The sequence below is a fragment of the Pituophis catenifer genome, unplaced genomic scaffold, assembly GCF_029215685.1.
Source record: "Pituophis catenifer annectens isolate HBS135680 unplaced genomic scaffold, rPitCat1.0.hap2 SCAF_11, whole genome shotgun sequence".
NCBI lineage: Eukaryota > Metazoa > Chordata > Lepidosauria > Squamata > Colubridae > Pituophis > Pituophis catenifer.
The window spans coordinates 19,751,810-19,765,815 of record NW_027256891.1 but is presented as its reverse complement, the minus strand read 5'-3'; the positions used below and the strand labels follow the sequence as shown (position 1 = coordinate 19,765,815).

At 39.8% G+C, this 14,006-nt stretch overlaps 1 protein-coding gene across 5 annotated transcripts in view; it reads left to right on the top strand.

The window, feature by feature from the left end:
• DIAPH2 (diaphanous related formin 2) overlaps positions 1-14,006 on the top strand; it is a 352,831-nt gene that overhangs the window by 247,320 nt on the left and 91,505 nt on the right. For all 5 annotated transcript variants that reach the window (XM_070952070.1, XM_070952072.1, XM_070952071.1 and 2 more), the window contains one exon: positions 13,113-13,208. In XM_070952070.1, coding sequence (XP_070808171.1) covers positions 13,113-13,208 — 96 coding nt within the window. The remainder of the gene's footprint in view (positions 1-13,112; positions 13,209-14,006) is intronic.

Here is a 14,006-nt window from a genome sequence, read left to right as displayed (position 1 = left end):
TTATAATGCCTTGGTAAGGCCACACTTGGAATATTGCATCCAGTTTTGGTCGCCACGATGTAAAAAAGATGTTGAGACTCTAGAAAGAGTGCAGAGAAGAGTAGCAAAGATGATTAGGGGACTGGAGGCTAAAACATATGAAGAACGGTGGCAGGAACTAAGTATGTCTAGTTTAATGAAAAGAAGGACTAGGGGAGACATGATAGCAGTGTTCCAATATCTCAGGGGCTGCCACAAAGAAGAGGGAGTCAAGCTATTCTCCAAAGCACCTTCGGGTAGGACAAGAAGCAACGGGTGGAAACTAATCAAGGAGAGAAGCAACTTAGAACTAAGGAGAAATTTCCTGACAGTGAGAACAATTAATCAGTGGAACAACTTGCCTCCAGAGGTTGTGAATGCTCCAACACTGGAAGTTTTTAAGAGGAGGTTGGATAACCATTTGTCTGAAGTGGTGGAGGGTTTCCTGCCTAAGCAGGGGGTTGGACTAGAAGACCTCCAAGGTCCCTTCCAACTCTATTATTCTATTCTATTCTATTCTATTCTATTCTATTCTATTCTATTCTATTCTATTCTATTCTATTCTATTCTATTCTATTCTATTCTATTCTATTCTATTCTATTCTATTCTATTTGCACCCGGTGTTCATTGAAGCATACAGAATAAGTCTAGAAGCAATAGATTGAGCATTGTTGGTGGAAGGCAGTACAGGCAGTTCTTGATTTATGACCACAATTGACCCTCATGTTAAGCAAGATATTTGTTAAATGAGTTTTCCCCTCATTTTACGACTTTTCTTGCCACAGTCGTTAAGTAAATCACAGCAGTGGTTAAGTTACTAACACCGTTGTTAAGTGAATCTGGCTTGCCCATTGACTTTGCTTGTCAGAAGGTTGCAAATGGGGATGACGTGATCCTTGGACACTGCAACCGTCATAACTATGAGTCAACTGCCAAGTGTCTGAATTTATTTTTTTTAACAGATTATTTATACATTTTCACATTATATACATAAGTGCTTAGTGAACTGTGTATTGTCTGGATCATTTTGCTTATTATATAATAATACTTTTCTCGTTCCTAATTTCTACCTCTATTATCCAACCGTTTGTAAAACCAATTCCATGTTTGAAATTACTCTGTATCTTCTTTTTCTTTCATCTTTAATGTCAACATATCCATTTCTGCACAATCTATTTTTTTTTTAATTGCATCTTCTTCTGTAGGTGTTTCCTCATTTTTCCAGTGCTGTGCAAATACAATTCTTGCTGTTGTCAATACATGTAATATTAAATACATATATTCCCTTTGTCATACTTTTCTGGTACTATGCCTAACAAAAATATTTCTGGTGCTGCTTTAACCATTTTTTTTAACCATGTATGTATCTTTTTTTTCTCCAATATTTCTTTGCTTTTGCACATGTCCAAGCGTCCAAAATTTTGATAATGTGGTCATGGAGATGCTGCAACAGTCATAAATCTGAAACATGGTCATAAGTCATTTTTTGTCAGTGCTGTTGTAATTTCGAACTTCTCTAAACAAACTGTTGTAAGCAGCGGTGAAATCCAGCTGGATCTATCGGCTCGTGCAAACCGGTAGCGCCGGTGGCGGGAGGCTCCGCCCACCCACCGGGACATCATTATGTCCCGTTTTTTACCCTCTGCGCATACCAAACTGGTAGCGAAGGTAAGTGGATTTCACCGCTGGTTGTAAATCAAGGACTATCTGTAATTCCACAGAATTTCTGGTACAGAATCCAAAAGTTAATGGATTCACCGCGGCCCAGTTTTCCAGCATATCCTAAAATGCTTCTCACCAACTCCTTGAGTCAACCTGGTTCATTCTGACATCTTTATTTCTTATTCAAGTTGACAGTGAGTTGTAAAGTACCCTCCGTAGTTTAATATATAAACCATATAATGTATCTATGTATACATGTCATATTAATACATAGTTCGAGGAATAATCTTTTTTTTTCCTGCAATTCTTTTGGCAGATAGAAAAAAAAGAAAACTATAAGCCAGTACAAAAAAAAAAAAAAAAAAAGGATAGAAAAGTCATTTTTCTCTCTAGCTCTGCTTCTTTGTAATTTCAAAAAGAAGCAGGAATATTTGATGGTCGGTCCAAAATAGTGGCTTAGTGGAACATGTCATTCAGGGACACTGTGAATCAAATGCTAACAGACAGAAAGAAGTAATCCCTCAAGCAAAAAAATAATAATGTTAGAAATGAAACTTTAATACAAATCCTGCCCACTTAAAATAATTATACCCTTTGTTTCTTAACACTGTGATGTCTTCCTGGCTAAAAAAATAATAATAAATTTGATGGTTGGCGTCAGAAGAAACTCATAAATGGTTACACCTGTATACTATATATTTCTCTCTCTGTCTCTCTCTCTCTCTCTCTCTCTCTCTCTCTCTCTCTCTCTCTCTCTCTCTCTCTCTCTCTCTCTCTCTTCCTCCCTCCCTCCCTCCCTCCCACACCCACACAATATCATAGTATACAATGGGGTCAGTTTTATTTAACAAAAGAAAAATAATGCCTAGTTTTGTCCATTTATTTGCCATGAGTGAAGCAAGAGAGGAGAATTATACATACATACATACATACATACATACATACATACATACGCAAGTTTTGGTGTGCAAGTTTTGGTGTATTCGGGTCTTTTCCTGTGTAAGATTGAGAGTGTCTTGGCGATGCTTCGACAAGGTCGCGCTCGTCATCTTCAGGCTGCTGTCTTCGGCTTCATGCTTGTGCGAGGAAAGCCTTTATATAAATATATATATAAAGTGTTTTTCTGTCAAAGCATCTGGTCTACCCCAGCATGTGGGAGGGAGCATACTGCTTCCCTTTCGCCTTTCAAGTCCAATCCAGGAGCCCTCAAGCAGTCGCATTCACGACAAATCATTTTATACCAAATTTATATTTGCTGATAAGGAAATAAAGGGAGACTAGTATAGATTTATTTCAAGCTATTTAGCTCTCATCAGCTAGCCATACCCTTACTCGGATTCGAACTTGAATGCCCCCTCCCACATGTTGGGGTAGACCAGGTGTCTCGATAGAAAAACACTTTATATATAAATCAACTCAGTGATATATATCATTGAGTTGATTTTCTCATGTTACTGCATTCTTAAAAGCCACAGCATCTCTCTTGTTATATTGCATTCATATGGTTAATTCTGCCAGATAGATAAACACTACTTCTCGAAGCGTTTTACAGATAATTCAGAAAAAAAGGAAAAAGACCTTGGCATACGGTTTCAAATGTTTTAAAACCCAGCTATAATAGAGTTCACCATTCTCGCTTTAAAAAATATTACATAATCTTTCTCTGCGATTCTAGAAAATACTTAAATCTAAATATATTACTGTGCGTAGCAGTGTTTCAGGAATGCATCCTTGCACTTTTAATTTCTTATCTCCAGGGAAACAGGCAAAGAAAAACAGAATAGTCAATATTGTTGCATTGATATAGAAAGTTGAAAATGACAGAAAAGAAGGGCTATGCTTATTTTGATGTTTTTCAGAGGGTACGCAACATTTGCTGACATGTTTGTTGTATCGCGGAGCCAAACATTTAAAAAAAAAAAATGATGTCACACAGCTAACCTTTAGGTGATATTTTTGTGTTGGCTTCCAGTTCTCTGCTTTCATTTATTTAATCAGCCTAGAATATTGTGAAATAACAAACTTAAATTAACTCTGTGGTCCTGAAGATTTATGCAGGTTCCTTCCCCACCCTCCTCTCTTCTGTCTCTTCTTTCTCGTCTCTTTCTCTCTCTTCTCCTCTTTCTCTCTTCTCTCTCTTCTCTTTCTCTCTTCTTTCTCTCCTTTCCTTCTCTCTCTCCTCTCTTCTCTCTTCTCTTTCTCTCTCTCTTCTCTCTCCTCTCTCTTTTTCCTTTCTCCTCTCTCTCTTCGCTCTTCTTTCTTTTCTCTCTTCTCTTTCTCCTCTCTCTCTCCTCTCTTCTTTCTCTCTTCTCTTGCTTCTCTTTCTCTCTTCTTTCTCTCCTTTCCTTCTCTCTCTTCTCTCTCTCCTCTCTTCTCCTTCTCTCTCCTCTCTTCTCTTTCTCTCTCTCTTCTCTCTTCTCTCTCCTCTCTCTCTCTTTTTCCTTTCTCTCTCCTCTCTCTTTCTCTTGCTTCTCTTTCTCTCTTCTTTCTCTCCTTTCCTTCTCTCTCTTCTCTCTCTCCTCTCTTCTCCTTCTCTCTCCTCTCTCCTCTCTCCTCTCTTCTCTTTCTCTCTCTCTTCTCTCTTCTCTCTCCTTTCTCTCTCTTTTTCCTTTCTCTCTCCTCTCTCTTTCTCTCTCTCCTCTCTCCTTTCTCTCTTCTCTTGCTTCTCTTTCTCTCTTCTTTCTCTCCTTTCCTTCTCTCTCTTCTCTCTCTCTCCTCTCTTCTCCTTCTCTCTCCTCTCTCCTCTCTTCTCTTTCTCTCTCTCTTCTCTCTTCTCTCTCCTCTCTCTCTTTTTCCTTTCTCTCTCCTCTCTCTTTCTCTCTTCTCTTGCTTCTCTTTCTCTCTTCTTTCTCTCCTTTCCTTCTCTCTCTCCTCTCTTCTCCTTCTCTCTCCTCTCTCCTCTCTTCTCTTTCTCTCTCTTCTCTCTTCTCTCTCCTCTCTCTCTCTTTTTCCTTTCTCTCTCCTCTCTCTTTCTCTCTCTCCTCTCTCCTTTCTCTCTTCTCTTGCTTCTCTTTCTCTCTTCTTTCTCTCCTTTCCTTCTCTCTCTTCTCTCTCTCCTCTCTTCTCCTTCTCTCTCCTCTCTTCTCTTTCTCTCTCTCTTCTCTCTTCTCTCTCCTCTCTCTCTCTTTTTCCTTTCTCTCTCCTCTCTCTTTCTCTCTTCTCTTGCTTCTCTTTCTCTCTTCTTTCTCTCCTTTCCTTCTCTCTCTTCTCTCTCTCCTCTCTTCTCCTTCTCTCTTCTCTCCTCTCTTTCTCTCTCTCTCTCTCTCTTCTCTCTCCTCTCTCTCTCTCTTTTCTCTCTCTCTTCTCTCTCTCTCTCCTCTCTCTCTCTCTTACTTATGTTATGTTATGGTGCAACTTTTGAGACCTGATTAAAATAATATTGTTATTCCATTCAATTTTACCATACAGTTAGCCCTCGACTTACCATCATTCTTTTAGTGACCGTTCGAAGTTACAACGGCCCTGAAAAAAAGTGATTTATCACCGTTTTTCACATTTACGACCATTGTAGCATCCCCATGGTCACGTGATCAAACTTTGGACACTTGGCAACTGGCAGGTATTTAGTTGCAATGTCCCAGAGTCACATGACCCGCCTTTGCGACCTTACGACAAGCAAGAAGACAGGAACAGATCTTCACTCTAATGAATTGAACTAATTGTCTCCTGCTAACTCCCCTCCCCCTTCGCTCCTCTTTATTCTCTATGGGAGGGGCCATTCACCGTCCTCCTGTGGCTTTACTCCTGAGTCGACCCTTGTTCCTTAGCTGTTCCCTTCTCCTGGCAGCTCTGCACATGTGCACATCGGGAACAGGCTCCAGCCTTTCTTCTGCTCCACTGATGTCCGACTCCGAAGGCAGCTGATAACTGTCGGACGGCCCTGGCCCCATCTCTGCCTCTGATGCAGAGCCCTCATCAGAGCCTTCCCCAGACTCCAGGACTGGCCCATGTTCCTCCCCAACCTCCTAATTGTTTGAGTCTACCACCAGCTCTGCTGGCCGCTGGCAGGCCACAATAGGGGGGGGGGAGTTGGACTAGATGCAAGGTCCCTTCCAATTCTGCTAATAATATTGTGTTACCATTTTATCCATGGCTATCCTCTGCCCGATATTGTGAAGGCCGTCAGTATTTAGTTGTTCATCTATAATTTACTGGGAAGGGAGAAAAATATATCAAGATGATTACCTGTGAGGTTTTTTTTTCCTTGTCTAGAGTGGCATAGATTAATTATCCCACAGCTCTGTAAAGTATGTGCCGTATTAATAGGTCACCCTGTGTTCTCAAGCTCTCTGCAAGTTTTCTGCATATATATCCATTTTTGATTAGGGCCCAAATCCCAGATTGCCCTTCCTGACTATATTTGTGGTGCTGTGTAATTAACATTTTGTTTGTTTTAAAACCTGAGAAACCCAGGAGGAGAGCCAGAGGTCCATTCTGAAGGATCTTCTTGGAATAACCCTGAACAGAACAGAATAAGAGTAAAAGTAAAAGTAAAAGTAAAAGTAAAAGTAACAGTAACAGTAACAGTAACAGTAACAGTAAGAATTAGAATTAGGATGGGATGGGATGGGATGGAATGGAATGGAATGGAATGGAATGGAATGGAATAGGAATAGGAATAGGAATAGGAATAGGAATAGGAATAATAGAAATAGAAATAATAGAAATAGAAATAGAAATAGAAATAGAAATAGCATTCTTTATTGGCCAAGCGTGATTGGACACACAAGGAATTTGTCTTTGGTGCATAAGAACGAAGCCACCGCATCCCTTTTAGAGGATAATTAGAGGATAAGGCCGTTCAGAAATATGCTATCACATCTCCCGTCTGTAAGTTAAGCCTACCCAGAAACTTTAACCATTTCTTGTAGTGATGTGGTTTCGAAACGCTTCCTTATCCTGGTTTCTTTCCCTGAACGAAACTTCCATTTGTCACTGTCTGTTTTGTAACTTTGCCTGAACTCACCTAGGTTTAATATAAAGACATTATCATTTGTCTTACTGTTAATGCCGAAAATATGATGATTCCCTCTTGACATTGTAATAAATAGAGGGGGGGAGCTTTTTTTTCCCCCCTATTGTTTCGTTTATCATGGTGTCAAGTGGAAATCATAATACTTTCAGCATTAAGTGTAAGATGAATGAGAGTGGTTTTTTTTTTTTTTAATATATTAAACAGGGATGCTTATCTGAGATTTCTGTTGCGAAATTTGTCAAGGAAATGCTGATCGATCATTTTGAAACTGAATCTGGACACCTGATACAATTGTCAGGTTTCCTGTAAAGTGCATAGGTTGAGTTTCTTGCCTGTTCTTTCTCTTCTCTACACACATTTCTCAAACTTCTCTAGATGGTTTGAAGTAGGGGTGAAATACTCCTGGTTCGGACCGGATCACCCGATCCGGTAGCGATGGTGGCAGGTGGTTTGGAGAACTGGTAGCAAAAATCCCACTGATAATCCCACTGTGGGAGATGGCTGGAAGGGCCTATTACATGCGCAAGCGCTAAATTGATTAATGGCATATAAAGGCAGAGATTTCTGTAATGGTAGTTTAATACTCTGACGATGTTAGCAGATAGCTGACGAAAGCTTAGTAAAATAAAATTTTAATTCTTTTAAAATTTTAAAATCTTAAGTTCCGGAGTTCGCAGTATGTCTAAATTTATATTTGCTTATAAAGAAATAAAGGGAGACTAGTACAGATCTATTTCAAGCTATTTAGCTCTCATCAGCTAGCCATACCCTTACTCGGATTCGAACTTGGGCTGCCTGGATGTTAGGCAGTTGTATTAACCTCTGAGCCACAAGTTCTCCTCCCTTCATCAGCTTGAATATATATATTCTGTGTTTCCCCAAAAATAAGACCCTGTCTTATACTTTTTGAACCCTGAAATAAGCGCTTGGCCTTATTTTCGGGGAGGTCTTATTATTTTGGGGCGCGTGGAGCAAGATGGGGCTCCTTTTGCCATCTAACCTGATTTCCAGCTCTGTGTTTAAATATTTTCGTGGGGAGCCCGATTGGGGTTATTATCAGGGTATGTCTTATTTTTGGGGAAACAAGGTATATACACACAGACGGACGGACAGACAGACAGACACACACACACACACATATTTATATATATATTCATATTGTTCTATTGATGGCGATAAATTATTTTAAGGCTTAGGAAACTCTGTATGTATGTATGTATGTATGTATGTATGTATATGTATGTATGTATATATATGTATGTATATATATCTATTTATTTCTCTTTAGCCAGATTCTTCCTACGTAAACCAAGATTTTTATGCAGCCCTAGTTCAGTGAAATCACAATCCACTAATTTCTAGGCTTTTTTCAGGCAGCCAGCAAGTACCTTGCTGCCCATTGGCGCCCATTGGGAGACTAACACTATATATATAGTGTTAAATATATAGGGAGATTTTGTCAGTAAATATAAGTTTAACACAAAATAGTTTGTTGTGAAAGCAACTGCATGAGGGCTCCTGGATTGGGGTTGAAAGGCGAAAGGAAGCAGTATGCTCCTTCCCATATTTGGGTAGACCAGGTTGCTTCGATAGAAAACCCATAGATAGGTAGATAGATAATTAGATAGATAATTAGATAGATAGATAGATAGATAGATAGATAGATAGATAGATAGATAGATACATACATACATACATACACACATATACATATACATACACATACATCTATGTGTGTGTATCTATATATATCTGATCTATCTATCTATCTATCTATCTATCTACCTACCTACCTACCTACCTACCTACCTACCTACCTACCTATCTATATCACATCATTGATATCCTTTGGTTTCCAGCCTTGTAAGACATTTCATTAGGTTAATTTAGCAGTCTGTGAGCTCTGCTGAAATTGCTTGCTTCCCGGGACTTAGAAATGCTTCAGAAACATCTGCTGCCTTGTGCAAGGACTGACATTCCCAATAAATTATATTTATGAAAAGCAAACCTAGTTTAATCCCTTTGAGCTGCTCCCGAGATGGATTAAATGTCAGATCCATACTGTTATTCATGTAGGTGAGAAACTTGGTATGATTGAAAGGGGCGCCGATCTGATCTCTACCCTAATACCTCGTTCCGTTCATTCCCAAATTGCTATAAACTATCATTGGTTATGAAGTGGAGCAGAGTGTTCCAGTTTCTGAATAGTTCCTTCATTGCGGAATAGAAAAAAAATCCACTTTAAGAAAATAGCTTTTACGAGCAATTACGTGGCCCTCTTTTAACAGGGATGCAACCGATTTATAAAGTATTTCTAACCTTCTTTTTCTTTTGTCCCTTTCTCTCTGTTGCTTTTAAAATATATTTGGAGACATTGGAAGCATTCAATAGAAAATTAGTTTTCACCAAATTGGTAATTAGTCTAAAAAAAAAGTAATATTGCATTTTATATGTTTTCTAAAGCAGGGATACAGTAATTCAACATTATTTAATCCCTTCCTATTTATTGTGGCGAGAAAAATGTAAATTGCAATAGCAGGTTGTAAGAACAACATGTCGAAACAGCTGCTTATGGCAAAAAGTGGGTTGTGTTATCCTTTCAGGAATAGATAATATTTGGAACTTGATAGCTCTCTTGTTCCGCCATGAACCAGATTTCACCATTCTGTTAAGCATGTCACCTGATGGGATTTAGGAACTCTGCCTTCTTACTCACTTACTTACTTACATATTCATAGGTAAAGGTAAAGGTTCCCCTTGCACATATGTGCTAGTCGTTCCCGACTCTAGGGGGTGGTGCTCATCTCCGTTTCAAAGCCGAAGAGCCAGCACTGTCTGAAGACGTCTCCGTGGTCATGTGGCTGACATGACTCAATGCCAAAGGCGCACGGAAAGCTGTTACCTTCCCACCAAAGGTGGTCCCTATTAGTCTACTTGCATTTTTTACGTGCTTTCAAACTGCTAGGTTGGCAGAAGCTGGGACGAGTAACGGGAGCTCACCCCGTAATGTGGTGCTCAGGATTCGAACCCCTGAACTGCCAATCTTTTGATTGACAAGCTCAGCATCTTAGCCACTGAGTCACCGCATCCCTTTTTACATATTCATATCTCCTATTTATTATTTTTATAAATAGCTCGAGGTAATGAACACACAGCAATGTTCCTTTCTTCTATTTTTTTCCCATTACAACAACCCTGTCAGGTAGATTGATCTGAATGAGAGGGACTGTTCTAAAGTCACCCAGCCTGCTTTCATTCCTAAAATGGGACTAGAACTCAAGTCTCCTGGTGATTGGCCCAAAGTTGCCTAGCTAGCTATCATGCCTAAGACTGAAGTAGAGCTCACCGTCTCCTAGTAATTGGCTCAAAGTCACTTAGCTGACTTTCATAACTAAAGTGGGACTGGAACTCAGTGTCTGCTAGCTTTTAGCCTGGTGCCTTAACCACTAGGCCAGTGATGGCTAACCTTTTTGCCATCATGTGCCAAAAGTGGGGGTAGTGGGGGGTGATTGCATGTGCGTGTGCCCACACCCATAATTCAATGTGCCCCGTCGCCCCACACATGACCCTCCCCCCGCTCTCCCCCCCGCTTTTGGCACGCGATGGCCTGGTGGGCCCAGTAGGCCCCTTTTTTTGCCCTCCCCAGGCTCCAAAGCCTTTCTAGGAGCCTGGGGAAGGCAAAAACAGCCTTTCCCACCCCACCCCCCCGGAGGCCTTCCATAGGCCTGGAAACAGCCCGTTTCCCGACTTCCAGTGGGCCCAGAAGGCCCAAAAATCAGCTGGCCAGCACTGGACTGAGGTAGGGCAACGCTCGGGTGCCCACAGATATGGCTCCATGTGCCACCTGTGGCACCCGTGCCATAAGTTCGCCATCACGGCAGTAGGCCATACTGGCTCTCTGTTACATTCTCAAGTTCAGAAAGCAGCACCTGCTTTCTGAAACATCAATTTTCCCAATATATCTGGGACCCACTCAGGTTGTGTTCAAAAGACCACTGAAACTATAGTTATTTCCCTTTCTTCACTAGATTGGTTGATTGTCCTCTGTGTTTGATTCTTTTCATTGTGGTTGTTCCTTCAGCATTTGTCATCTCCTCCTCTATCATCATTGTATGACTGTCTTATTGTACCCACCAAGGAATTTTCTAGTACCAAGAAATGGTATATTTTGTCAGAGTATGAATATTCATGGGCTGGAATAGATCAGCCAATGGGGACTGAATGGAGACATGGTAACAGGCTCAGCCAATGAGGTTTATTTGGAAAAAGAAATTTAGGTCTGAAGTTTGAGCATAGCTTAGGCAACTGAGTCTGTGCAGAGAAATTGAAAACAGTCTGCTCTGCTGAAATGAAACTAACTGTTCTCTCCTGCCTTGTGTTTTGCTTGTAACTGCTACTACATTGAAGAAGAATCTATATTGGTATTGTACATTTATCTTCATGTATTATATGTATATAAAGAAGTTAATGAATCCTGCTGAATCAGTTTACCTGTGTGTGCTTTCTGGGTTTGATTTTCTGCAACAAACTCCGATATATTTTGGCACAGTGGTTAGAAAGCAGTATTGCAGTCTAATTTAGCTCACTGCCAGGAGTTCAATCCTGATCGGCTCAAGGTTGACTCAGCCTTCCATCCTTCCAAGGTCGGTAAAAATGAGTACCCAGATTGTTGGGGGCAATATGCTGACATTATAAACTGCTTAGAGAGGGCTGCAAAGCACTGTGAAGTGGTATATAAGTCTAAGTGCTATTGCTATTTTGCCTCCAGCAAGTTGAAGTATTTACATCTTTGCATACCGATGGACAAACATATATTTATTGTTCATTTCCATCCGCAGTCTATCGTAGAAATATAGATATGGATACACTACAGTTCTCTTAGATTGTTTTTATTTAAATATTTCACCGAGTAGGAAACTTTAATACTTTATATAGTGTAGTCCTCACTAAGTGGTGTTTGTTGTACTTAGCTTAATAATAAATGCATGTAGACAAATTAAATTGATGTAAACGTATGTGGCCTTAATCTGTGATGACATTTTATTTGATTAGTCAATCCACTAATGGGTATAAGAAAATCACCCTCTATCTTTTGTTATTCGAAGTTGACTCTGTAATCTTGTATGGATAAAAGAACTTAACATGGCTGACTGGTCTTCGATGGGTAGCTTCAGTATTTGTGTGTTCCGTGTTTTTGCGTTGCCAAAAGCTGTTTGAAGTTCTCAGAATAAAATAAATCAAAATTTAAAAAATGCCAGTGATTAATGAGCAAATGAAGATAAAAATACCAATGATTAACAAAGTGAAAATCTTCAGCCTGCTTTCCTGAATTTCCCTCAGTCCGCTTCCCTCAGACTTTCAAAGACCTTTACAGCCCAAACGTTCCCTGCTTTAGGGAGAAAAAATATCTACTTTTATTTATTTTTGAACGGTTGGTTTTGCTTTTTCTGGAACTACTCCCAATTTCTCTATCAGAGTAAACAAATTCTAGTAAAAAATTATGTCTGAGTGAATAACGACAAACAAAACAGGAGGGGAGAGAAATTAGAAGTATAAAGTGTGATTTTAATGTCTCGGGTTAATAGAAACAAAATTCGCTTTTTTTTTGAATAGTTAAATGAAATTGACAGGTACAAGCAGATGCTTGCTTGTGTGTATTTATACTTTCATTAAAATGAAGAAGCTCTCTGTTAGCACCAAAAAATAGTGGAACCAGCCTTCTTGTTATTGGAGGGTTAAAGTGGGGTTGATAATGCCACATTCAGTGAATTTCTTAACATATATTAATTCTGCTGCAAGATTTTCCAGCTTCAAGCTAAGGGGATCTACAGATATGAATGGCATAACAACAGCTGCAAATTAACAGCTGTATATTTGTATATTTGTTCTTGGATCAAGAGGCAAAACATCTTCAAAAGAAAAAAAAAAAGGAAGTCCAGTTATCTCCTGAAAAAGCACCTTTGGGAGGTGTTAAGTACAATTTTGTATACAAAAATTCAGGAGAACAAAACAGGATATAGTCTTCAAGTTGGCCTAAGATGAATCCAGTGCGCTCACTTTTGGAAAGTCCTTGCTCTCTGATCAATGTCGAAAGACTATCATCAAGAGCAAAAATTGTCGTGTTGCTTATTCTATTGGTGGTGCGGAATAGTACATACAAGTTGGAAGTTAGTAACATTGTGTCTGTGGTCCACATTATCAGTAAGATTAGAAACAAGGTCTTGAAAAACAGAAGTGATATCAATTTCACTTAAGAGAATCTTAGAAACGAAGTCAATAGCCCTGTGCATGAAATTCAACAGCTTGCATCGCCCTGTCATACACGTCCTTAATCGGGGGCTTTTTGTCATGCAACTGTAACCTTACTTTTTTGCTTTCCGTATCCGTTGTTTTCCCCAGTGTTCCAGCCTTAATTTGCAAAGCAATTAATTTGACTTTTTTTTCTGCTATTCACAGAAGGGGATGAGATGGGAGTGATGGATAATCTGTTGGAAGCACTGCAGTCTGGGGAAGCGTTCCGGGATCGGAGAAAACGAATGCCAAGGCCTCAAGGTAAGGCAAACGATTGCATTTGGGGCAGGGGCCTAAAACTATAGCTATTATTTGAAAGCACAGTAGTCATAGGGTTCTTATGGGGAAGCCCCTTATGAGTTTCAATAGAAGTATCTTTTGGTGTAGAAGTGAATTGCCAGTGGGACATCACTGTGCAATCAACGGATGTAATAGGATAATTATAATAACTGCCTCAGGAAAAACAATCAAAGTTCAAGGAGCTCCTGTTTTGATTGATACCACTGTAAACGAACGTAAATAATGCTCCGGAGTTTGTGGCAAATCATTAAAAATGTTCCAAATAATTAAATTGAGTCGACCGCGGATCCTCAGCCTATAAGAACCGATCAATCTTCATTTTTCATGGGTAAATTTGTACCGTGTCCTTCAGATTATTAATTTTGTTAAAACGCGCGCTAATGAACATTCCTGAGTTGTTGTTGTTGGTTTTTTTTTTTTTAAAAAAAGTGCTAAACGACAACACATAGCAGGTTTCTCTTCTCCGATCCCTCATGTACCATTATTCTGAGTTTGATTTGTGGTCTGCCATTGCTGGCCGTCTCATTGGAGTCTGCAAATGTGATTTAAATAAATCGTAATTTACTTGAAAGGCGCCGTTCTTTTTTTTTTTTTTTAACAGACTGATCAAAATTTAGTCAAGGTGTAAAGCAGGGATGTTAAACTCAAGGCCCGAGAGCCGGATTTGGCCCACGAGGTGCTTAGATCTGGCCCAAAGGGCTGCCCTGGAAACAGCAAAGGACCAGCCCGCGGTACCTGCCAGCGAAAACAGGCTGCGAT